The 27060-nt window shown below is 48.7% G+C and overlaps 1 protein-coding gene across 8 annotated transcripts in view; it reads right to left on the bottom strand.

The window, feature by feature from the left end:
* NFATC2 (nuclear factor of activated T cells 2) overlaps nt 1–25696 on the bottom strand; it is a 154485-nt gene extending 128789 nt beyond the window's left edge. Inside the window, exons 1-2 of one of the 8 annotated variants that reach the window (XM_063634203.1) lie at nt 25584–25696; nt 5310–5825 (exon numbers count right to left, since the gene is read on the bottom strand). In XM_063634203.1, coding sequence (XP_063490273.1) covers nt 5310–5812 — 503 coding nt within the window. In that variant the 5' untranslated portion in view covers nt 5813–5825; nt 25584–25696. Of the gene's footprint in view, nt 1–5309; nt 6340–13612; nt 14134–24550; nt 24917–25583 lie in introns of those variants that run through there. The other 7 variants (XM_055266585.2, XM_055266589.2, XM_055266588.2 and 4 more) reach the window with 7 other exon arrangements.
* Nucleotides 25697–27060: the final 1364 nt, after the last annotated feature.

Genomic DNA, 27060 nt, shown 5'->3' with positions numbered 1-27060 from the left:
TACTAAAAATACAAATATTAGCTGGGCTTGGTGGCGCATGCCTATAATCCCAGCTACTCAGGAGGCTGAGGCACAAGAATCACTTGAACTTGGGAGGTGGAGGTTGCAGTCAGCCGAGATTGCACCACTGCACTTTAGCCTGAGTGACAGAGAGACTCTGTCTCAAAAAAACACAAAAACATAAACAAAACAGTATTATAATCTTATGCGACCACCCCCATATACGGATTCCATCACTAACCAAAACGTGATCATGGGGGGCATGATTGTATGTGAACAAAATGCTGAGGCAGCACATATTTCTTAGACATGACAGGTTAGAACTGTTCACAGGGTAGAGATCTTTCTCTTTGCTTTCTCTTCCACCTTGATGAAGACAGTGTGAGCAACTTCTCAATTAATGAAGCTTATGTTAGTTCTAGCACATTTCTGCTGTCACTTCTTTTCCCCTGGGAATTTTGAAAAGCATCACTATGGATTTATGTCACCATGTCCTGAGTTTTCACATATGGCAGAAATCATTCATCAGAGTATTCTTTCCCAGTTAGCTCAGGGCTGCTAGGAGCTGACACTATCAGCTGGGCTTGGTTAAGCACTTGCAATAAAGCCAATTCTATGTCTTCTCTATCACAGCAGTACCAAGGGGAGCCCAAGGGGTAGCACCTCCATAAACTTCATCTGTGCCAGATTCCAACTTAAACATTTAATCCAACTTATAATCACATCCTCCCTGTGCAAGTAAATCTCCTCTCCTTCTTTCCAACCACATTGCCTCCTGAAATCCCTCTTACCCTGCAGTCTTTTTTTTTGAAGTTTCATAGTCTCTAATTGTGAAATATCTAAAATGGATACAAATGGACTAACATTATCAAACAATCACTCACATCTAACCATATGATTTCCATATAGTTTGATATAATGATAAAAAGAAAACAAAAATTACAATGAAATAGAGTTGACTTTAAAGAATATTTAACTACCTATTCATCTATTGACTATCTACTGCAAATTTTTCATTCTCTAGGGCTATGACATGAACCATGAAGTATATTTTTAATTTTTTCTTTTTTTAAAAGTTGGGCTCTTGCTGTTATCCAGTCTGGAGTACAGTGGTGCAATCACAGCTCACTGTAGCCTCAAACTCCTGGGATCAAACTATCTTCCTGCTTCAGCCTCCTGAGTAGCTGGGAACACAGGTGTATGCAACCAGGCCTAGCTAAGTTTAAACATTTTGTGGGGGGCCAGCTGGGATTACAGGTGTGAGCCACTGTGCCTGGCCACCCTGCAGTCTTAGGGTATCCAAAGTGCCTTTATTTTACCTTAGTTACAGCGCCAACATGCTTTCAAGCTTCTGCCTGCAACCAACGAGCCACACGTGTCAAACACTTTTACCCATATCATGTACACAAGTGAAAAGTTTTCAAAGGTTTACAAACTATGACTCCTTAAAAAACCACTTTAGCCCTGTATTAATATGCTTTAAAGCACCAAAAATTGTGTGAGAAGAAAATTCAGCGGCATATCCCCAGGTTTCAATTTATACTTTTGTTTGGTTCCGAAGTAGGTATTTGATGTTGAAATACAATCTGAAGAAGTAGAGCATGCCTGTAATCCCAGCACTTATGGGAGGCTGAGGCGGATGGATCATGAGGTCAGGAGATCGAGACCAGCCTGGCCAACTTGGTGAAACCCTGCCTCTACTAAAAATACCAAAAAAAAAAAAAAAAAAATTAGCCAGGCATAGTGGTGTGTGCCTGTAGTCCCAGCTACTCGGGAGGCTGAGGCAGGAGAATCGCTTGAACCCAGGAGGCGGAGGTTGCAGTGAGCCGAGATCACGCTACTGTACTCCAGCCTAGGCAACAAAGCGAGACTCCATCTCAAAACAAAAAAGGCCGGGTGCGGTGGCTCACACCTGTAATCCTAGCACTTTGGGAGGCCAATGCAGGCAGATGACGAGGTCAGGAGTTTGAGACCAGCCTGACCAACATGGTGAAACCCCATCTCTACTAAAAAAAAAAAAAAAAAAAAGCCGGGTGTAGTGGCAGGTGCCTGTAATCCCAGCAACTCAGGAGGCTGAAGCAGGAGAATCACTTGAACCCAGGAGGCAGAGGTTGCAGTGAGCTGAGATCGCATCACTGTACTCCAGCCTGGGTGACAGAGCGAGACTCCGTCTAAAAAAAAAGAACAAAAAAGAAGTAAAGCATCAGAGCCAGCCTGAAATTCTGATTTGAATTCCAGCCCTCTGCTGAGTTGCCTGTATAACCTGAGATCAATGTTATCAAGAGACTTCCCTGATGCCCCATCCTCTCAACTTTATGGAAGATTCTTGCAAAGACCACATTGGCTGGCACAGACCGGTACTTGTGAGGAACTAAAGGACTAAACCTCTCTGATCAACATGCCTAATGGAGAGGAAAGGATTTTGTAAACAAAGTCTCCGATAAATGTATCATAATCATATTTTATAGCAGTGTCCCTCCCTACTCTCAACCACTAAATAAAATCATGGTTTGGAGACTGACCTGTCTACGTAGCACAAAGAACAAGGAGTTAAGAATCCCAGATTCTAATTTTCAATGTAGTCATTAACTAGCTGGTGATCATGGGGCTTGTCACTTCACCTCTCTGAGCCCAAATTTCTCAATCTGTACCAGGTGTTAGTCTTGATCAGGATTTTCTTTTTTTTTTTTTTTGCAGTCCATTTCCATGTGGTATGGGGGTGTGTGTCTAGTTTGCACCTGTCTCCCCAGTGACTAGGACAGTGCCTGGCTGCATTTCATGAAAGAATGAAGGAAAAGTGAATGAAGGGTAAAAGAGAAGGAAAGCAGGAAGGAAAGAAAAATGGAAAAAGAAGAAAAGGACATTTCCTTTTTATTTTTTTTATTTATTATTATTATTATTTTTTTTTCGAGACAGTTTTACTCTTGTTGCCCAGACTGGAGTGCAATGGCGCCATCTCAGCTCACTGCAACCTCTGCCTCCTGGGTTCAAGTGATTCTCCTTCCTCAGCCTCCCAAGTAGCTGGGATTACAGGCATGCAACACCACACCCAGCTAATTTTGTATTTTTAGTAGAGACGGGGTTTCTCCATGTTGGTCAGGCTGGTCTCAAACTCCCGACCTCAGGTGATCCGCCTGCCTCGGCCTCCCAAAGTGCTGGGATTACAGGCGTGAGCCACTGTGCCTGGCAGCATTTTCTAAGACAGCCCTGTGAAACTTCAGTCACCGAACTCAGAACTCTGTAGCCAAATGGCCTTTGAAATCACCACAGATTCTGTCCACGTTAAAGTCTCTGAGAAGGCCTGCACACAGGCACCTACTTAACTCTGTTAAACCCAGAAACTCCTTTTTTTAAAGATACAACAATGGACATACTGCAGCCCTGGTGTTCTCAGAACCTGCTGTGGAGGAAATGCCAGGCTGGATGCACCCTGCAGTCTATTTTCGTCTGGTATGGGGGTGAACAAGGCCCAGCAGGCAGGGCCCGAGGCCACCCTCAACCCCACACCAATCAAAAGAGCTCCACCTTTATCTATTTGGGGACTCAACTTTTTTTTTTTTTTTTTTTTGAGGTGGAGTCTCACTCTGTCGCGAGGCTGGAGTGCAGTGGCATGATCTTGGCTCACTGCAACCCCCGCCTCCCAGGTTCAATTAATTCTCCCACCTCAGCCTCCCAAGTAGCTGGGATTACAGGCATGCACCACCACACCCGGCTATTTTTTGTATTTTTAGTAGAGATGGGCTTTCGCCATGTTGGCCAGGCTGGTCTTGAATTTGCTACCTCAAGTGATCCGCCCACCTCGGCCTCCCAAAGTGCTGGGATTACAGGCATGAGCCACCGCACCCGGCCTATTTGGGGACTCAATTTAATATTGGGGATAAAAGGCTTCCATTTGCTAAAATAAAAAATAACCTGAAAACCACAGGAATCGTGGTAATAGCATGAGTCTTCCAATTCCTCATGTAGGAGAACAGATAGGATAATCTCTGGCCTTAGACTTCATGTACCTCCTTTGTCATTTCATCAAAATGAAGATAAAAAATAATACAAACCAAGTTTCTGTGAGAATCAAATGAAAGAATATACATAGAGAGTGCAATTCATCCTCTGTATCCATAGGTTCTGTGTCCTCAGATTGAAAATATTCAGAAAAAATAATTCCATAAGGTTCCAAAGAGCAAAATTTGAATTTTCCATGCTGTAGTTTCTACTTTGAGTCCATATGAATGAAGTGGTGTGCAGGCACTGTATTAGGTATTCTAAGGTATTATCATCTAGAGATGATGTAATGTATATGGGAGGATGTACATAGGTTATATGCAAATACTATACCATTTTATATAAGGGACCTGAGCATCCTCAGATTTTGGTATCCCAGGATACCACTGCACAGGCTCTATACTAAGAGATTGACGTGTATCATCTCATCTAATCCATTTAAAAAAAAAAAAAAACACAAGGTAGGTTCTATTATTTTCTCACAGGGAGAAAACCAAGACCAGAAAGGTGCTCAGTACAAATGCAGGGGGGTGGTGGGGCGGATGGGGAAGCTCTTGATTGATTAGTGATGTCTGTGCTAGGCACGGCTTCATAAAGGTGCTCAATGAGAAGGAGGGTGCTGACTGATTAGCAATGTCTTTCACAAGCACAGCAGCAGAAAGGCAGCAGCAGAGATGCCCATATTCGCTCAAGTAGTGAGTGGCGGAGGCAGGACTCAAAGGGAGCCTTAAGAGACTCCAAAGCCTATGTGCTATTCTGCTATCTACATACATCTCTTCAGCTTCCCAAGATTTTAAGCTCCTTGGCTCACACATTTCTTTTTTTTTTTTTTTTTTTAGGGCCTCCATATAACTGGGGCACATAGCAGATGCTAACACCAGTTCCTCTTATAATGAGATAGATTTTACATATTAAGGCTTGCTTTGTGCCTGCTAGAATGTCAGCACCATGAAGGCAGAAATTTTTGCCTGTTTAGTTCACCACTGTCTCTCCATTACTTATCTAACAGAATCTGCCACCTAGATGTTTAATAAACACTTTTTGAATAAACCGTATGAGCAATTACATTCATCATGACTGCATCCTCATAACCACCTGGTGAGTCAGGTACACTAATTATACCGATTTTACAGATGAGAAAAACCTGGCCCAGGGTCTTCCTTCTCAGGGTCTCGCAACCAGCAAGGGGCCAAGCCAAGATTTCAATCCATTTAAAGTCAGTCTTAAACCTGACTCTGAATCCCATGCTCATAACCAGAAAACCATCTCTTAAAACTAAACCACAGAATAATTTTCAAAGCCCTGCTCACCTGCAGATGGGAATGGCAGGCACCAGCGGCTTGGGCCAAGTGGGCGGAACCAGCAGGATGGATTCGGGAGCCGAGTTTCTCCTCTCCCCCTGCTCACAGGGCCCCAGGAACTCCACGGCCGGGTAGATGTGGCGAGGCAGACCCGCCTTGGATGGGGCGGCAGACACCGGCGAGGGGTCAGGGCTGGTCTTCCACATCTTGGGGGGTATCCCACAAGGCGAGTCCGTGGCGAGGCTGTTCAGGGCATCCATGATCACGGCAGAGCCAGCCACAGGGGGGTACCCAGCCGGGGCGCCGTGGTCCTGGGGTGCCACGTGAGATGAGGGCTGCGGCGAGGGGCTCCGGGAGCGCTGGGGTGAGGCTCCGGACGGCAGGGCAACCAAGGCCTCGGCGCACGAATGCCTCCGCTTGGCACCAGGTGACGAGGAGCGGGAGGCCGGACGGGGCACGGGCGAGTGGCGGCCCAGGCAGCTGTCCTCGGCGAGGCTGGTTCGAGGTGACATTATTGGCGAGGTTCTGGGGGAATAATGAGCAGGGATGTTTTGAAACTGCGGACACAGGTCGTCGGGCCCGCCGTTATTGGGCGAGACGCAGGGCGAGGTGTAGGGGGAGAAGGTGTCAGAAATGAAGCTGGCAGAGGAGCCGCTGCTAGCGGGGCTCAAGCAAAGCGGCTCGCGGTAGCCCTCGAAGCCGGGCACGGGCAGGGTGAACCTCGGGCTGGCGGCCACCCCGGCCAGGGGCGGCTGCTCCACCAGGAGGCCCGCGTCTCTCATGCGGAGGGGCCCCACTGCCTGGATCAGTTCGTGGGACGGAGTGATCTCGATCCGAGGGCTCAGGCCCGAGGCCCCTGCTGGCTTGGCCGCGCTCAGAAAGTTCTGCGGCCCTACCCTATCCGGCTCTCCGAATCGGCCGGGGGGCTCGCCAGAGAGACTAGCAAGGGGGCTGTATGGCTTGAGGCCATAGTCCAGGACATCATCGGGGTATGCGGGTCCGGAGGGTGGGCTGGCGACCTTATGTGCATTCGGCTCTTCTGGAAAGAGAAGGGGGAAGGAGGGGTCTTTTTAAGCCTCAAAAACAGAACTCCCGGTGCAGAGCAATCACAGGCTGGATTTTGTCTCACGTCGTTTATTTTTTTCAAATTCCCACCATGCCAAACCCCAAGCTAGAAGCTCCGTCCCTCACCAGAAGAAAACTGAGGCCACTTTGTCCCAGGTCCCTGGAGAAGAGAGGTCGAAGCAGAATGAGTTCTGGAAGACCCCTGGGCTAAGGGCCTCCAACCTTGGGTTTAAATGAAACCCTTCGGAGAAGTGCACTTTATCTCACAACCCCATTCACACCACCATATACACCCACAACTGAAACAAAAGCCTCCCGAGTCAATACTTACCCCTGCTACATGACACCCTCAGACCCTCCCTCCTGCCTGAGTGATTTTGCTTCAACGCTGGTCACGACCCATTAGACGGATCCCCTAACCCGCCGGCACTGTGGGTCATGACCCCTAGTTTGAAAAGCACCCATCTAGGGCCTATGGCAGCACTCTACACACGTGACGTGGACGCAGGACACAGAGGGAGGCTGCGCAGGCTCTGTAGCCCACAGTGCCCTGGGCTTTACCAGATTTCACACCAAGTACAAGAAGTGGCTTCATTCAGATCCAGGGCTCCTGACTCATGTCTCGTCTGTGTCATTTTACAAATGAGGAAACTGAGGCCCAGAGCGGGGAAAAGGCCCACCAAAAGATACAGAATTAGCAGGCTTAAAAATACCACAGGCAAGCCACTTGCCCCCCAACAGGCAGGGTCACTGCTACAGAGGTTACCTGACACCCAAACCATTAAAACCAGTGGATGCAGGCCGGGCGTGGTGGCTCACATCTGGAATCCCAGCACTTTGGGAGGCTGAGGCAGGCAGATCACTTGCGGTCAGGAGTTTGAGACCAGCCTGGCCAACATGGTGAAACCCCATCTCTACTAAAAATACAAAAGTTAGCCAGGCATGGTGGCACAGGCCTGTAATCCCAGCTACTCAGGAGGCTGAGGCACAAGAATCACTTGAAACCAGGAGGCGGAGGTTTCAATGAGCCAAGATTGTGCCACTGCATGCCAGCCTGGGTGATAGAGTGAGACACTGTCTCAAAAATAAAATAAAATAAAATAAAATAAAGATCAAACCAATGACTGCAAAATGACCTAACTTCCTTTATTAGCGGCTGCCTACCCCAGGCTCCTCCTGCCACCTCGAAAGGCCCTACCACTGGAGAATGCTGTTCAAGTAGAATGTTCTACGTCAGCCACCCAAGGACACTCCCACACATCACCTCACACTGTCATTTAATTCGCAGCCTGAGCCTCTTCTAGCAGACACCCTGCTTCACTGCATCCTGTACAGGTCCAGGCACATGGGGCTGCTTGGGAAATTCCCATGAAGTTAGTGCCCACCACCCACCCCTCACCTCCAAGGCCCCCCACCTCATCAGAGGCTCCTCCAACCTCCCCACCAGCTCATGGGGTGGCCTGGACTCCTTACTCTGATGCCTCACATCTGATCCATCATCAGCCCCCTCCACTGTCAGGACAGAAACTCGATTCCCAGGTCTCCCCACTCCATCGCATCCACCCTGGTCCAAGCCACTGTCCTCTCGCACGGGGACTACTGCAGTCATCTCCTCCCTGGCCTCCCCACTTCCTCTGTGGCTGTCAGTCTGTTTGTCACACAGAGCCTTTAAAAAAATGTCCATTCTCAAAACCTACTATAAAGACTTCTGGACACTTTAGGTGGAACCTAAAGTCACTAACACAGCATGTGCCCCGGCCTGCCACCCACCCCCACCACTCCCCACTTCTCCCCAAGTTGAGTCAGCAACAACCCCTCCAACATCTTCGCAGTACTTAAGCAGCTCCTGCCTCAGACGCCTTGGGTTCCCTCTGCCTGGAAACCCTCCCTGCAAGATCCTCCCACTTCCCCTGGTTCCTTCCTGCATATGCTCAGCCAGCACCTCCTGAGATTGGCCCATCAAAAAGATCACCTCCACCCCTTTTCCCTGCCATCTTTTCTCCACTGACACCTGCTAACAGCTCCCATCACACCAGGTATCTGTTTAGGGAATCTCATTCTGCCAAACCAGGTGCAGGCAAACCACAGCCCACGGGCCAAATGCAGCCCATGGGTTGTGTTTGTAAATAGTTTTATGACAACACAGCCAGCCTATTTATTTACACAGGGTGAACAAAGCAAGCTACAGCTTGCTCGTATAGTACAACAGCAGAGTTGGTAGTTTGGGAATCGAATGGCCCCCAAAGCCTGAAATATTTACTCCTTGGCCCTTTAGAGAATTTTACAACCCCACACTCGACCCAGAGCTCTGTCAGCGTTGGGCCCGTGTCACTGTGGCCCAGCATTGTCTGCCAAGCACCTACCACAGGGCCTGGCACTTGCAAGCCCCCATAAACATTTGCCGAGTGGCTGAGAGAATAGGTAAATATAAGAACCATGTCCAGGGGCCTGCCAGCCAGAAACAAGACCTCTTCCTGCTTTGGGGGACCCCAGGTGGTCACCCCAGTGAGCCTCAGCCTCCTTGTTCCCTTTCTGGGCTATCCTAGAGGAAATACTGTCTAGTTTAGCCAAGCTGATCTCTTAGGGTCATGGTACCCCCACTTCCAAAATGGCTCCCCACAGCTGTTAGGTAAAAATAAATGACCCCCGCCAGGCAGCCTGGCTGGGCCCTGCCTGCCCATCTACCCTCGCCTGCATTCACTCTCTCTCCTCCCTCTCTCTGAACTCCAGCCAAAGGGGAGTGTGGTGACTTTTTGTTTTGTTTTTGAGGTCTTACTCAGCTGCCCAGGTTGGAGTGCTGTAGCACAATAATAGCTCACTGCAGCCTCCACCTCCCAGGCTCAAGCGATCCTCCCACCTCAGCCTCCCAAGTAGCTGGGACTACCAGTGCACACCACCGGGCTCAGCTAATTTTTTTTTATTTTTAGTAGAGACGAGGTCTCACTATGTTGCCCAGGCTGGTCTCAAACTCCTGAGCTCAAGTGATTCTCCCACCTCAGCCTCCAAAGTGTTGTGATTACAGATGAGAACAACCTTGCCTGGCAAAGAGGAGTTTTTAAAAGCATCAAGCTCCTTCCTGCCCCGGGACCTTGGTACTTGCTGCTCCCCCTGCCTCAACAGCTCCTCCCCTACCCACTGCCTGACCCCCTTCTCCACATGACTAAAGCTCACTCACGCCCATGAGCTCGGCTTAAGTACTGCATGCTTCTAGAAGGACCCCTGACCACTTGACTAGCTCAGGCCCCACTCACAGGTCCCTGCTGTGTTCTGTGCACATCTCACCATAACGACTGAGGAACTGCGGAGTGCTCCATTTCCCTCAACCTCCAGTCTGCCCTTCCCTCGACCTCGAGATCCACCCCCACCAATCAGCAAATGCCATGAGGACTCTTGCTCCGCCATGCCCCTAAGCACTTGGAATGGTCCTGCCACTAAACAGGCCCTCAGAAAGGATGTGTTGGCTGAACGAATGATGCAAGTTCAGAAAAGTCTACCTGGAATAAACTATTGCCCAAAGATGCTAATATCCAAACCAAAAGATAGAAGGCTATAACTCTAGCGAGGGTCATTTGGTAATATCCATGAAGATTCCAAATACACGTGCCCTTGGAACCACATGTGCCCTCGGAACCAAGCAATGCTACTTTTAGAAATTCATCCTGGGCCAGTCATGGTGGCTCATGCCTGGAATCCCAACCGTTTGGGAGACAGAGGTAGGAAGATTGCTTGAGCTCGGGAGTTTGAGACCAGCCTGGGCAATGTAGAGACCCCATCTCTAAAACAAAAAAAAAATTTTTTCATTAGCTGGGCATGGTGGCACCTACCTATAGTCCCAGCTACTGGAGAAGCTGAGGTGGGAGGATCAAGGCTACAGTGAGCCATGATCACACCACCACCTCCCAGCTTGGGTGACAGGATGAGACCCTGTTTCAAAAAAAAAAAAAAATTCTTCCTGCAGATATACTCTCATCTGTGCAAAATGACCTGTGTATCCTTAAGATTCATTACTACAATTCTGACTGTAATACCAAAAGACTGGAAGCAACCCAAAGCCCATCTATTGGGGATGAATTAATTCTGGCTCATTCATATGATGGGATACAGTATAGCTACAAAAAGACTTGAAGAAGTTCTTTATGCATTGACATGGAATGACCACTGAGATTTAGTATTAGAGAAAAGCAAGCTGTACAGTGTGCACAGCATAAAAAGTGAGAGGATGTACACACACAGAGAGATGTACACACAACGTACACAGACAGATGTACACACAGATGTATACAGATTACACATACACATATATGCACAGATGTACAGACGTACACGCACAGACAGATGTACACAGACAGATGTACAGGCACAGCTGAAGGATGCGCAGGCTTTCTCTGGAAGTCACAAGTAACGGTGACATCCTCCAAGGAGGGGAACTAAGGAATGAGAGGACAGTGGCATGGCAGAAAGGAGACTTCCTTTGATTTGTGTAATAGTGTAAGAAAATAAATGTAACTCCCAAAAGAAACATTTTTTATTTTATTTCATAGGTGGTAGGTGACATAACATGATATACAATAATGAAACCCTGTTTTACGAAGCAGGAAATGAAGAGTGCGGTCCTGCTCTGCCACTAAGTAGCAGCGTGACTTTGGAAAAGTCCCCCACCCACTGGAGGCCTCAACACCTTCTCATTTATAACTGAACAGCATTAAATTGAATCAGTTTCCTTGGTGGCTTCTGGCTCTGAAATCCTTCGATTTTTCTAGCCAGCATCTGTAAGGCCTGGAGTTCTTGTGAGGCTGTAGTTTAATGTAAACGTGTATTTGAATTCACACGTACACACACACACACGCCTTCCTAGAAGGTAACAGAGCATAGATTTTTAATCTAGGAAAAGAGGAATGTCAAACCCGTAGCCGACAACATTCTGAGAATTCACTGCCCTTCGAACCAGAAAAACAAAACACAAAAAATTTCTTAGCAAAAATTCCGGCCATATCAGAAAAACTGCACTGTATCTTATCAGAAACACACCCTTGGGGCTGATGTGGACAGTCCACAGAAACGCAGTCCTGAAAACACACATCACTCCCACTCCCTGGGAGCCCTGAAAACAGAAAGCTCCAGTGTGCTCAGCAAAAGTATTTAAAGCATTTACATTGGTTTTCATTAATCCAAGCGGCGGAGTGTTTTTTTTTTTTTTTTCCTCTTGACAAGACTTTAAATGTTTACCAGCAAGCAGGGAATATGAAGATAATTAATAATCATTTAATTCTCAGTCCCCTGGGTATTTGACAGTAAATTTCACAAATAGCACATCATTAAAATATTTCTCTAAGTTAGTTGCTGAGATTCCTCGCTCTTTCTCCTTAAACAACTGCCACGCTCGCAGGCGGCTTTCTTACAGTCATCACGATGCCCGCATGGCACTGGGTGAAGTTAGTTTCGTCTCAGAACTACCAAATGTTCTCAGGAGGGTTTCCAAAAAGCTTGTTTTTTTTTTTTTTTAACCACTTGCACGATCTTTGCTCTATCCATGTGCCACCAAAAAATATTTACTTTATATTTCTAGTATTTAAATTCACTCACTTATTTTTTTTATTTTAAAAGGACACTTTATACCACTACTGCAGATGGAAAATCAATGTCACCTCCATAAATAGAAGGTAGGGTAAAAATACAATAAAAATAAAACTTACTAAATTCAAGCAAGACACAGTGGCTGGGCAAAGGCTCTGAGTCTGAGGCTTTATACACCCCCGCCCCCGCCAATGCTTCTGCGGTATAACTCACATACACAGATGTCAGTATTTTGAGTATAGAGTTTGATGAGTTTTGCCAAATGTCATACATTCTTGCTACCACCAACATAATCAAAATATGGAACATTTCCAAGACCCCAGAAAGTCAAGACCTAGAAACAGGGAAAGGGAGGAGCCAGTGTTAGAAAGAAAGGTGTCAACGATACAGCAGTACCTCACTGATGCGCTACTCCTTTGTTTGTTTTTTGTTTTTTTGAAACAGAGTCTCGCTCTCTTGCCAGGCTGGAGTACAGTGGTGCAATCTCGACTCACTGCAACCTCCACCTCCCGGGTTCAAGCAATTCTCCTGCCTCAGCCTCCTGAGTAGCTGGGATTACAGGTGACCACTACCAGGCCCGGCTAATTTTTTTGTATTTTCAGTAGAGACGGGGTTTCACCATGTTGGCCAGGCTAGTCTCAAACTCCTGACCTCAGGTGATCCACCCACTTCAGCCCGCCAAAGTGCTGGGATTACAGGCGTTAGCCACCATGCCTGGCCTGAAACTCCACTCCTTCTGACTAGTTCAAAGAGAAAGTAGTGCTGAAAAATAGTTCTTAGCATGTACAACGTCCTCACTGGTGGACCACCTAAAATCCATTTCACCTACCATGGGAGGTACTTGGCCTGCATACGAAGCATCAGTACCAAAGGGAGGAAGAAGATTGAAGCAGTGATGGGGGATTCAGTGGTTGCTGCTCAAAGGCCTCTGTACCTCCATGTCACGCACATGCTGTTCCCCTTAACCAGAACTCCCTTCCATACCTCCTGACCTTACGTCTCCTAACAAGCCACTATTTATCCATCATGATTTGACCTGAGCCACCCCCTCCTGGAGGCCCTCCCCGTTTCCCCAGGCTGGATCAAGCAGCTCTTCTACACTCCCAGGTCCCACAGAGTCCCACACTGAAGTCTATCTACGGATTCACTCATCTGTCTTCCCTCTAGACTCTGAGCTTCTTAGAGGCAGATAGGAGTCTTACATCAATAATTGTTATGAAGATAATTATAATGCAGAAAAAGCAGCTAAAATATATCGAGAACTTACATGCTAGGTACTGTTACAAGCACATTACATGTAGTAAATTACTTGATCCTCACAGCCACCTACCCACTGGATGCCAATAGCAGCTGCCCTGCCCCTCTCCCCGTTGTGGCAACCAAAAATGTCTCCAGGCATCGCCAAACATCCCCTGCCAGGCAGACTCGCCCCCAGCTGAGAACCACGGCTCCTGGCTTTACAGCCCCAGCATGGCACACGAGGCCTGCGCACAGCAGAGGCCCAAAGACTGCTGGAAGCATCAACTCATGACTCACGCCCTCAACCTGAACTGATTCAGAAATGAGACATCTTCTCACTCTCGGCCCTGGCAGGTGACGCTCATCTCTGTGGCAGACACCTGAAAGTTCTCATTCTTATCACCCCTCCTTTCATCAAGTTCCTGGGTACTTACCCAATAGGTAGGCCCTATGAATATGTGGAGAAATCTCTGGCCACTCCCGAAAACTGTAGGACAAGATTGCTGGGGAGGCCAGTTCAGCCCTCCTCTTTGCCCCACCAAGCAAGAACTCTACACTGAGATCCAGGTCTCAGTCAACAGAGGGTAGCACGGGGTTAGGGGACTCCAGATCCACTCCCACCCCCGGCTGTGAGACTTGGGGAAACTCCATGTCCTCATGTGTGACACGGGGTGATGACGATGGTGATGATACAAGTCTGTCGGTTTCCCTAACCTATGCAAAGCCCAAGACACACAGAATCAATACTCAGTAAATGGGGCCTACTGGGTTATTATTGAAAGAACAATCTTTTCAGTGACAACCCTGCCCTAGTTACTCTATTTTACAACAACTTGAACGCAGTAGTCCCCAACCCCTTCGAAAGCATTACAAAAAAAAAAGAAGACATTTTTATAAAAATAAAATGGGTTGGTCAGCACTTTAGGAATTCTCTTTATACCTCAGATTCTGCTGACCTTCAGAAAATATGTGGAGGAGGTAAAATGTGCTTCCAACACCCTCTCCATTCCACACTTTGTACTTTTCCTCCCAAGCTACCTGGGAGTGGATCAACTAAATCTTACTAAAGTGCTAGTGAGTCAGTGAACTGCTTGTCATAACCAAAATACTAGCACATCTATACCGCTGACTTTATATCGAGAACCACTGTACGCATCTAGTATATGTTCATGTTTGTCTCACAAGAACCCTATGAAGCAGGTAATATCGTTTCCCCATTTTATATAGGGGGAAAATGAGGCTCAGAGAGGGTGAGTAATTTGCCCAAGGTCACACAGCTTCTAAGTAGCAGAGCCAAGATTCATTCTCAGGCAACCTGGCTCCTCCACCCCCCTAACCACTACTTTATCCTGCATCCGAGGAAAGAGGTGATTTTCTGGATGGCGACACCCTGACCCTGACACAGGAAAGGATCCCCCCCGGAAAAGAAATTACTCTGGGGACCTCATCATTTCACTCGGGAGGTAGGCTGCCCCTGACAACTGAAGACACAGATTCGTTTCTTCAGGAATGTTCACAGTCTCTCCTTTTGCCCCAGGATTGAGTCAAAGATTATTTTAAAAATCACACTCAGGCCACACAGTGGTCCCTGCCAGCACCTCTCCCCCTGGAAGCTCTGTGGGCCTGTTGCTCACCCTGGCAGACGGACACACAGCCAAGTCTGAGGTGGCCACTCACTCAGTGCCAACCCGCCAGCCAACAGATCACTTTTGAAAAAAGGAACAGCAAGAGAACATCTTCTCTGCCTAGAACTGCAGGCGGGTGGAATTTTCGGGAAGCAGAATAGTATGACCAAAATAGAAACCCAGCTAGGGAACCTCTGAGAGGCAGCCGTCCTTGGGGCGCACAGGGAGGGGCAGAGGCGAATGGAGCTTTCAGGCTTGAGTGGCTGGGAAGAGAGGAGCAGGACCTGGCCTGGGGGCTGGATGCCCCTCCGATGGGCAGCAGGGCCACAGGGCTCCACTGATCCCTGGCCAAGCTGATCCAACCCACGGCTTGATGAGCTCACCCCGATGCCGAGGTGGTGTGAGTCCCAGGGCCTGGGTTTGGGACATCACAGTCTGTCACCAAGGCAGCACTTAGGATGCCACAGCTGGCACCGCAGATCTGTAGCTGGAGGAAAGGGGAGCAGACAGAGAGGCAAACCTCGCCTCCTGCCACTCGCCCCGACAACTCTTATAACTTCCTGCCCATCAAGGGCTGCAAAGAATCCCAAAACAGAGCAGGAAGGTGGATGGATTTTTCATCTGGCGGGTGTGCACAACCTAGAGAAAGAACCCCTTTGAAAAGCAATGGGTTGCCTCCAAATAACAAATCTGACACTCAGCAAGCTTTCTGACAAGCCCCCCAGACCACTGCTGCCCACACCCCACCTGGTCACACACACACACCACCTAACAGTAAGTGGATTCTCAATCAATGAATCATGTGTATTAATGACCAGAGTCAGGTTGTCACGCCCTTCATTCAGAGGTGACACATACAGACACAGGGCCTGAAAGTCGAGAAATTCCATCTGGATAAATCAGGTCCAGAAATGCCAAAAAGGAAAGGGAGGACATTTGCCATCCTGTCTCGTCCATGGAACCACTGGAAAAAGTCATCTTGAACGCGATGTCTTTGCTGACCTTGCCCCAGCTAAGACAGCTGTCTGCCTTCCCCAGACGGGGCCAAAAGGACTCAGTGGTGTTTCCCAGGCAGGCTGCCGCAAGGCCAGGCGTCCGGGACACAGGACCAGGATGATCCACAAGCAATGAGGCTTGCAGACTGGCTGCTGGCATGACTGCTTGCAAAAACACGCGCGCCCACATGCTGACACGTATTGCTTTTGGAGAGGGGTGGAGAAATGTATGGAATCTGCAACCCGCAGGCCTCAAGGTCACCTTTTAGATGGCGGAAGCAGGGCCCAGGCATGTGGCACACACAAGGACTCATCTCCATCTTCAAATCTGGATGGGAAGAACTGTCTCTTGCTGGTTTCAAGCCATTTCCTGGGGCCCTCCTGCCTTGGAGAATTCCAGAGATATTCCTATTTTTAGTCATTCTAATAGCTTATGTCCACTGTGCTGCAAGCTTTCACGTGTACGCTCCCCTGTTCTCTCTGCAGTTTATATCAACCCCTGGAGATAGCTACTCTGAACACCTCTGTGTTAGAGATGAAGAAACTGAGGCTTGGGGTGCAAGGAAATTCTCAAGACCACAAAAAGAGTCAGGGCAAAGCTTGCATTCAATTTCAGGGTGGGGGGTGCAGCGGGGGATGTGGGGAGCAGCAGTGCACGGGGGGAAGGGCTGTACATGTGTAGCATGCACGTGTGTGTATATAGGATCTGCAGACTTCATCAGTTTTGTTTGTTTGTTTTTGAGACAGAGTCTCACTCTTGCAGCACAGGCTAGAGTGCAGTGGCGCAATCTCGGCTCACTGCAACCTCTGCCTCCAGGGTTCAAGCAATTCTCCTGCCTCAGCCTCCCTAGTAGCTGGAATTACAGGTGCCTGCCACCATGCCTGGCTAATTTTTGTATTTTTAGTAGAGACAGGATTTCACCATGTTGGCCAGGCTGGTGTCGAACTCCTGACCTTAGGTGATCCACCCACCTCGGCCTCCCAGTGCTGGGATTAGAGGCGTGAGCCACTGAGCCCGGCCTTCATCAATTTTTAAAATATGCATCACTTATATGCAGTAAAATGCACAAATATTTCACATACATCTTGTGCCTTTGCATATATATACACACACTCAAGATACAGAACATTTCAAGTCCTCCAAAGGGTTCTCTGTGGCCCCTCTGAAGCCAGACACCCTTGCCCAGGAAGAACCACTCCCTGACTTTCTCACCATATGCTGGGTTTGATTGTTCTCAAATGTCCCATAAATAAAATCATACAGGATGTATATGTCTCACTTATTTTGCTAACAGAATGTCTGAGCTTCACCCATATTGTGTGCAGTAGTCCTTTCTTTTTTATTGCTGTGTACTATTTCATTGTACAAATCCACCACAATTTATCCAATCACCTTGCTGAACTCCCTTCGTTTTTAAAGGATTTGAGATTAAACTCGTGATTTAGCAAGGTCTGTGTCTAACAGAGGAGAGTACAATGCATGACAGAGAACAGACCTCAGAGTGGCTTCCTCACCAAAAGGAGAAGGAAAGATCTGGTCAGAAGAGTTCCCCAGAAATAGATTTTAGATAATCCTCCTGCAACAGGACTCATCAGGGCTAAACCCACCCACTCTGTCAAAGGCCTGCAGAAGACGACATGAGCAGGGGAACATCCCTTCTTTCTACCCTCTGCCCAACTTAGCAAACAGCCCCTCTCTCCGACCAGCCACCTCTGAGAGTTTGGTCTCTTATTGATCCCCACATCCCCTCGCACAGCCTGAAAGGCTGATTTCCATTTTTCTTTCAGCCAACTTAAAATCCAAGTGGAAACTTCTCCCTTGAAGACAGTGGGGCCTGTGTAACCCTTGGCCGGGGGCAGAGATTTAAAATTAATGCCTTCTTGACTGACAGCTTCTTTATTTATACTTTTCCCCAGGAGCTTTCATTTCAGTGCCATGTTCCCGGGGGTGGGCACACTTCATCAGTGGCCCCTTCCAACCCCCTGGTTATTAAGACATTCCTCCCTACTCCATGGCAACAGAGGTGATGTCACCCATTGCAGATTTTAGACCTGCAGCGCACCTTCTTAGGATTATACAGGTAAACAGCCCCTTTCCATAGCCTTTAAAATAACTTTAGCAGGCATTTCAGACTTGGGGGTTTTTTTCCCCCTCATTTAACGTTCTCACTTTTGCAGGCATGCCCAAGCAGGTCTGTTTTGATAAGGACCTTCATAAATCCTGAGCTTTGCAGGCCACTTCTTCCCTTCAGACCCAGCTAAAGAAATGCTCTTTTTCCAAAACCTCAGATTACAAGGTCGGGAGGGTCCCAAATACCAACCCAGGAAAAGCAATCTCCCCACTCTGCATGTGGCTTACAGTCTGCCTTTGGTATATTTCTTCCACAGAGGGAAAAAGCATTAAAGATTCGAGTGCAGGGCTTTAGATCCAAATGCCCAGGAGGCAGGCAGGACCATCCACCAGGATGGAGAAAGAAACAGAAAAATAGCAGAGCTCCCTGTCGTTTCTCATTTCTACCTTAGCCAGGAGTTTTCCAATGAGTATAATCCCATTAGGACAGTAGCAAGATACAATTTATAATTATATAAATATCAACTGCAAGAGGTGAACGTGCACACATCCCACTGTACATGAGAAACATCAGACAAAGTTAGAGACAGCAGTTCCATACGGAGTCCTGCTGCCCTCCAGGGCCACATTCAGGCTGTGAGATAGTGCTGACGGCAGGGACCTAGAATTCTCAGTGCCCAAGTTCAAGGCCTGCCCTGCCATTTACCAATGCAAACTCTCAGCAAAGTGACCTTACCCCCAAGAGCCTGATCTCACTGGTCCAGGACACAGCCTGAGAACTTCTAATGCAGCCAGGACTGAGAGCCCCTTGCCACCCATTCTACATTGTTCAAATGTATTTAACCTGCCACCTGATATGGCTGGAGAGCCTTGAGAACCAACCTGAATAACACTGCTTTAAAGTTTTAGGGGCCTCTACTCCTGATCAAAATCTATGCCACCAAAAGAACACAGGGGCTTGAATTTAGAAGCCCAGATGCCATGTGTTTCACAGGGAAGAACGAGTGAGGCAACTTCAACCTCATTTCGTCTGCCTCCCTGCAAGGCCGATGCTCAGTTCTAGCCCTCATTTTACCTTTCCAGCTGCACCTGGAGACGTTATTTGTCCAAAGCAGACTTATTAAGGCCTGTCCTTAACACAGAAGGCAATGTCCCTGAATGTCACATGTGTTTAGTGAACCTGCTTGCTTAGTGTAGAACACTATTTTTAGCAAGCACCAAACACACACACACACACACACACACACACACAGATACTGTATCACAGCACCTCATTTGTCCCTATTTGTTTACCAGACCGTGACCCATATTGGCCTGGGGGCCAGGGGAGGCCAGACACCATATCTAATTTGTCCCTATGCCCCTACAGGGCCTGGCACAAAACCAGCATTCAGTGTGTTTGCTGAAAGAATGGGGTTTTAATTGTGCCCTGTGAATGGGTTGAGAGCAGGTGTTCCTACACTGAAGTGCCAGTAAAATTAGGGAATGGGACACAGAAGGGTCTGTGAGTGCTGAGAAATGACATCAAAAGCACATGGGGGGATATGAGAGGGAGTGGAGAGGGGAGGTGGGGATGTGTAGGTGGGGGGTGCAGGGGGTATGTGGTGAGGGGGCAGTGCCCAGGCGAAAGGGCTGCCCATGTGGAGCATGCACACGCATCGTGTGTGTGTCTATAGAATCTGCGGATTTCATCAGCTTTTTAAAGGGCTGTGACCTCAAAAGTGTAAGGATCACAGGAATAGACTCTATAAAACAATAAGCAGTGGTCAGAAGGAACCAGTTTTCCTTTCTGAAAGGCCAAAGTTGGCATTAAATGCTTTAGCTTAGCAGAAATTGAAGGAGGGCTGCACCAGACCGTTGAGGCAAAGCAGATGTGAGCACTCCCCAACATATCTGTCCCCAACACATTAACTGGAGATCCGGCATCTCTGGAGGTGACCAGGGATTCCCAGTATCCACCTGTCTCTCTCAGTGTATTACAAGTTGGGAGAAGTAAGAATCACGCATAAGGGAATTCAGCTTCTGAACTGTCTGCTGACAGCCAGCACATCTTCCCCCTCCAGGGTGGGATCAGTGGCCCCATCAGGACTCCCACGTCCCTGCCCCCCGGGTCTTTCTGTCACTGTGTACTTGGATGTCTCCTCCACTAGAAAGAAAATTAAGAGTCTTCTTTGCACATCTCTAGTGAATACATTTGAAACCTAGACAGATAAAATGGATAATTACCCAGAAAGATAGTTTACAAAAATTGACTCCAGTAGAAATAGAAAGTGTAAAGAGATCAGTTCCCACAGTATAAAGTTATCAAGAAACAACTCCACAAAGAAGCACCAGGTCCAGGCGGCTTCACAGAGGAATTCTATCACAGCTTTAGAGACCAGGAGTCCCAGGGAGACAGAAATTATTCCTGAGCTTAGAAAAGGAAAGAAACCTGAACCTGATAGCACACAAAATAGGACAATATGAATATCACCCACGAATACTGAAAAATTCTTAAATATTATCTGATGCCACCACCACCTTAAGAAAATAATACACCAAGTGGAGTCCATACCAAGGATGTTTTCATATAAAGAAATCTAATAATGTATGCCAACATATTTATAGGTCTACAAAGAATAAGATCATATTTTTCCATAGATGCTAAAAAAGCCTTTGATATAATTCGACTCCCATTTGTAATAAAAACTCTTGGGGAAAAAAGAAAGAACTAATACTTCCTTTACATAATTCATACACCTCAATTCTAAAGCGAACACTAGAGTCCTCCCCCAAGGCAAGGATGCCCACTGTCTTCATTATCATGTAACACTCTACTGGCGGTATTAGTTAATGCAATTAAACAAGAGAAAACAACAGAGGCACAATTACAGGCAGTAGTTCAGAGAGGGCAGGATCTGGGTCTCATTCCCCATTGTGACCCTAGGATCTAACGCAGAGGGTGCTCAGTAGCTGAATGAGTAAATAAACAATGGCTCATATTAATTGAACACCTCCATTAACAAAAGCAAGGGTTTACTAAACCACTAGTAACAGATCACATGCTGTGTTGATTTAAATGGGTTAACCTATTCAAGGCACGTAACCGTCCTATGAGGCAAGTGGTATTATTTCAGCCATTTTACAGATAAGCAGACAGAGGTCCAGAGAGGCCAGGTGACTTGCACAAGATCATCTTGTTTGTAAACAAGATTTTCAGTTCCAGCCCTGCCATGGCCCCAGACACCTTGCTAACTGGTTCGCATGCGTCTCTCGCCAAATGAGAGAAGGAGGACCCTCACACAATAGTTCAGAACACATGATATGGAGCAACGCTGCCCATTTTGGGAAAATTACTTTACCTCTTTGTGCCTTAGCATCCTTCTCCATAAAACAGGGGTGATAATAGTGCCTGCCTGCTAGGGTTGGAGTGGAATCACATGGGCTAATGAACATCTGCTACATGCTAAACTCCATAAAATGAGCATCCGACTTCCCCCAAATTCCCTAATTTACCTTCACCAATTCTAACAACAATGCCTGTCCCATTAGCAGTACCTTTCCTTCCTTGGTTTTTGCCAAGCTCGTGCCCAGAGTTAAGTGTAGAACTTTACATGCGTCACCAATATGTTGCCATCTGGGACAAAACCTAATAAAAAGATTAAGGCTAGTGTTCACCCCTGAGGAGTCCCACCATACAGAAGCAAAGAGAGGTGACTGCTATTAACATCTGGGTGACCCAGAGCCAGATGCACATCTGGGGCAGTTCACATTAGCCTCTCAAAGCTCACCATGTCCCTTCTCTTTTTTTGTCTGGTTTGTTGGTTTGAGACAGGGTTTCGCTCTGTCCCATGGGCTGCAGTGCAGTGGCATGATCACGGCTCAGGGCAGCCTCGAACTCCTAGGGTTAAGAGATTCTCCTACCTGAGCCTCCCGAGTAGCTGGGAAGCTGGGTCTACAGGCATGCGCAACTAGGCTAGGCTAATTGTTTTATTTTTTATTTTTATTAGAGATGAGGTCTTGCTATGTTGCCCCAGCTGGTCTTGAAGCCCTGGACCCAAGTGATCTTCCCACCTTGACTTCCCAAAGTGTTGGGATTGCAGGCATGAGCCACCACTCCCGGCCACAGCATCCCTTCTCTTTCTGGGTGCTAACTCTTCTGTGCTGCCTACTTCTGAGCAAAGAGTAAAGTGCTTTCCAGATTCCGGAGTATTACTCTGTACTCCTTAAGTGTGGGTTTCATGTCGTAACGCCTTCCAAAGAGTTTGAAGAAACTGACAAAAGCTACCTCTACTGGGTAATCAAGGTTAGCACTAATGATAAATGACATGGATAGTATACTTTTTTTGTTGTTGTTTTTTGAGACAGAGTCTCACTCTTGTCGCCCAGGCTGGAGTGCAATGGTGCCACCTGCCTCACTGCAACCTCCGCCTCCCGGGTTCAAGCAATTCTCCTGCATCATCCTCCTGAGTAGCTGGAATTACAGGTGCCTTCCACCATGCCTGGCTAATTTGTGTATTTTTAGTAGAGCTGGGGTTTCACCATGTTGGCCAGGCTGGTCTTGAACTCCTGACCTCAGGTGATCCGCCCGCCTCAGCCTCCCAAAGTGTTGGGATTACAGGCATGAGCCACCACGCCTGGCTGGATAGCACATACTCTTGATACGATGTGATGAGAAGGGGGCTTTATCTTTGTGGGCTTCCTCCCGAAAACCTAGAGCCCTAGTCTAATGAAGGGACAGTCTACAATACAACCAACACGCCTCAAAACAGTGAAGGTCACAAAAAACATTCCCAATCTGAATAAGGCATAAACCTCAGTTAATAATGTGCCCATATTAGTTCGTTGATTACAATAAATGCACCACACTAATGTAAAACATTAACACGGGGAAACAGGGTATTGGGTATATGGAACTCTCTGTGCTATCTTTGCAACTTTTCTGTAAATCTGAAACTGTTCCAAAAACTAAAGTTTTTTTTTTTTTTTTTTTGAAAAAACAGATTCCAGGGCTTTCATTGTGGTCATTTAGATACCCATCTGGTGGCCACCAAGCACCACTTGCCAAGAAAAACTATAAAAAGTACCTCCCTTCAGATTTGGCTTGGAAACTATTTCCCCGGAAATCCCCCCACCCCACCCGACAAGGAAAATAAAAGCTGATTACGAATCTGGGAGGGGTGTGAGTATTCGTTCCCTGAAAAACATGACTTTAATCTTAATGAACAGAAAGACCACGGATGTTAGTGCGGATCGTTTGCAGATTCTTAATTGTATCTTTTCAAAGCAAAAGATGTCCTCCAGATTGCAACTCTAGAAAACTGGTCTCCTCTGTTGGCTAATTATTTCCATCTCCAGCCAAGACACAAAATTATTACTAATGACCATCTCTGGGTATCCAAGTGAAGAGGATACCCAAAGCTAAAGCAAACCCCTCACCTAAGGTGGCCAGAGAGGACACCGATGGAAGCTAAAACTTCATTATCTGCCTAACACAGTGCTTGTGGGAAACATCAGGCCACCAAGCCTCCTTGACAGGCTTCCTCCACGAGCCAGTAAGCAAAAGCCCTTCCTACGCACTAGATGTAGGCAAGCCCAGAGTGCGTCTGGAAGCTACCAACAGGCCTGCCTCTGAGCCTTCAACAAGCATTGGCTGGGCTGGGCTGGGCTGGGCTGTCAAAATCAGGAAGCCTGGTTGGGTTTTTTGTTTTTTCCAAGACAACCTGCTAACCAGAAATGCACAGTGAGGCTGGGCGTGTGGCCTCTTCCCCCTCCTCCTCCTCCTCCTCCCTCTAACGAATGCTCCTGTTAAACACGTGAAGTGACAGATGAGCACTGGGCCCAGCGCGGGGGAAGTCCCCAGCCCCCAGCAACTGAGGGCAGTTGGAGGCACAGAGTGACAAAGTTCAGGCAGAAAGAGCCTGTGTCCTTCTGAATCCGTGCTGCAGCTGCCCCTCACCCCACCCCATCCCACCACATCCATTAGGACTAAGCGTAGAAGATCACTTAATATAGCTCAGACCAATCCTCTCGTGGGTGATAAGTGATGGGTTCAGCAGCAGAACCCAGGGAGGAAATGGGCCGGCCTTATAATACCAAAGGTTTTAACCCTCTCCAGCATCAGACAGACAACTTCTTCCTCAGTTTCGACACAAAGTCCCCATCAACCACTGCTCACAGGAGGTGATGGGAGCTGCATGGCCTCACTTCAGTGCCTGGAGGGAAGGAGTGGCCTCCTACCCTTGATAACTGGGTTCAACTGCAACCCCCCCCACTTTTTTTTTTTTGCAACCCCTCCCTGCTAACTCCATTCTTTGCTTCCTCACCTCCTTCCTCCAAAAGCACAGAAATCATGTCCCTTGCCCTTTGACAGCCCAGTCCCAGGCAAGAGGCCAGCAGACAGCACCCGCCCCCCAGCCTTGGGACCTGCCTGCCACCTTTTGTTTTGCTGAGAGTGACCCTCAGGGAGCAGTCACGAGCAACCAGAAACTGGTGCCCCTAAGGGGCAAGAGGGAGCCGACCGCCCCCTAAGGGTGGCAGTGGCCACTGACGCCTCCCCTCCCTGGCACCTGTGTAGGGGCACCCTCCCTCCAGGCCCCTAAGGAAGGGGGACAGCTGAAGCCAAGAGGACTCCTGTGCCAAGTCCCCAGGCCTGAGCCCCTGGCGGGCTCAGGGGCCAGGCCAGGGGGAGCCTCCACCGACCTTCGTTCGGATTCAAATACTCATAGTCGAAGAGGATGGAGAAGTCAAGCTCGTCTTGGGGGCTGCCCCCAGGCTCGTGGCCTGGGGCGTCCCCGCCGTCGGGTTGGGGCTGCTGCTCGGGGGCGTTCATGGCGCGTGGGGCGGGAGGGCTGCGGGGCCGGGGGCGAGGGCGGGCGCGGCTGGCTCTGGGACCCCTCGCAGCGGGGCTGGCGGAGGCGGCTCGAGCGGCGGGGTCCCTTTCCTCGTGGGGACGCACGCCGGGTCCGGGGACGGCGCGCCTGGTGCAGCGGGTCCTGGACGCGCCCGGGGAAGCTGAGCGGCGGCGGCGACGGCGGCGCGAGCTTCCTGCTCCGGAGGCACCTGTTGCAGCCCGGGGGGGGGGGGGGGGCGTGGAGGCGGGGACAGGGCGGCCAGGCCGGCGGAGGCGGGGCCGCCACCCGGGGACCGGAGGGGAGGGGCGCGCGGCCTGGGCTGGCCGGTGCCGGGAGGAAGGAGGCTGCCTGCGGACCTGACCACACTGTCCCGGGCCACTGCTGGGCGCTGGGGCGGCCGCTGTCTCCCACCCTCCACGGATGAGTGCGACACGCCCTGCGCGAACCAGGGTCTAGACAAGAAAGCTGCCGCCACTAGGACTTTTGCCCTAAGGGACCCACTGGCCCCACACTTTTTCCTGCTTTTCTTCTCCATGGGGTTGAAGGGGGTGTCCACCCCCTTCTATTGCAGACCCGTGTCTCCAGGCGTCTCCGTATGCCCACGGGGGCGGCATGATTTTCACAGTACTTCAGACACCTGCATGGCCCTGAACTCAACTCCCCAGCGCCTAGGAAGGAATCAGGCTGACAGCACTAGTCCCCCCCCCCCCCCCCCCCGTTACAGCTATGCCTCCTGGCCACCTACCACGTGCCGGGTGCTGGGCACCCAGCAGGAGCCAGCCACTGTTGCCCTCGGAAGCTCAGGCTCTGGTAGTGGGAGAAGCCTGAAGGAGAGAAACGGGACAAAAAGCATCTCCTTATGGGGCCAGGAGAGAACTCACCAGGGTATGGGTTAAAGGTTGGGGAGGCTTTAGTCCCTTGGGTGGTCAAGGAGGACCTCTATGGGGAGGTGACATTTGAAGAAACCTGATTGATGAGGCGATCTTGAGGAAGTGTGTTCTGGCAGTGAGAACCGAAACACACAGCCAGAGCTCGTAGGGGCTGGGTGTGCTGGAGGGAGAACGAGGAGTAAGTACAGTTCTGATGGGGCGGTTGGCAAGTGACAAACACGCCTGGCTGCTTGTTTAAAGCATGATTCCCAGGCCCCTCCCTGGAGCTTCTGATTCCATAAGTCTGAATACAGACTCGTGAATGTGTATTTTTAATTAAGCACCCAACGTGAGCATTAATGAACAGGTACATTTGGCAAACACTGCATAAGAACCCAGTAACTAAGGAACACCCTCCAATAAAACTCTGCCAGGGGGCTCCGCCAACTTGGCTGAAGTTGGAAACAGACTCACAGAGGTAGAAAAGATCAAAACAGTGGTCTTCAACCCTTCCCACGTATTAGAATCACCTGGGACACCTTTTTAAACTCCCAGGCTGGACTGCAATCCAAATCCACTGAAGCAGAATGCCTAAATATTTTTTGCTTTTTTTTTTTTTTTTTTTTTTTTTTGAGACGGAGTCTCACTCTGTCGCCCAGGCTGGAGTGCTGTGGCACGATCTCGGCTCACTGCAAGCTCCGCCTTTTGGGTTCTCGCTATTCTCCTGCCTCAGCCTCCCGAGTAGCTGGGACTACAGGCGCCCGCCACCACGCCCGGCTAATTTTTTGTATTTTTAGTAGAGACAGGGTTTCACTGTGTTAGCCAGGAAGGTCTCAATCTCCTGACCTCGTGATCCACCCACCTCAGCCTCCCAAAGTGCCAGGATTACAGGCGTGAGCCACCGCGCCCGGCCTGAAAAATTTTTTTTTTAAACTTCAGAAGAATCTAAGGTGCAGCCAGTGTTGAGGATGAGAAGATTAGATGGGAGCAGTCTTAAGATCCTCGTGAGAACCACAGCTTGACCTCAAGTGATTCGAATCCTTCCCCATGTGCCAGGAGGAATTGAGGACATGCAGTCTTCAGGGGAGCCATCTCAGCTCCATTAAGGGGATTTGTGCCAAGCCATCCATCATTCCACAAATATTTATTGAGCACCTGCCTGGCACTGCCACAAGATGTTGGGGATGCAACCATCAACAAGCCACAGCCTCTCCCTTTATCATGCTTCTGCCCTGAAAGCAAAGTAGCACAGTTATGAACAGGGTTTTTGAAATTGCACTCAGACCAGTGGTTCTTAACCCAGTGGTTCTACATATTAGAATCACCTGGAGAGCTGTTAAAATTTGTATTCAAATACCTGAGCACCACCAGACATCGATTTGATCAGAATGTTTGGGGTTGGGACTCAGGCATCAGTATTTTGTAAAAGCTCACCAGATGCTTCCAATGTGTGGCCAGAGATGAGAACCACTTTGGTTTAGACTCAAAC

Source organism: Symphalangus syndactylus, chromosome 24 (assembly GCF_028878055.3).
Source record: "Symphalangus syndactylus isolate Jambi chromosome 24, NHGRI_mSymSyn1-v2.1_pri, whole genome shotgun sequence".
NCBI classification, from domain to species: domain Eukaryota; kingdom Metazoa; phylum Chordata; class Mammalia; order Primates; family Hylobatidae; genus Symphalangus; species Symphalangus syndactylus.
The sequence above is the reverse complement of the archived record's forward strand: the minus strand, read 5'-3'. Positions and strand labels throughout refer to the sequence as shown.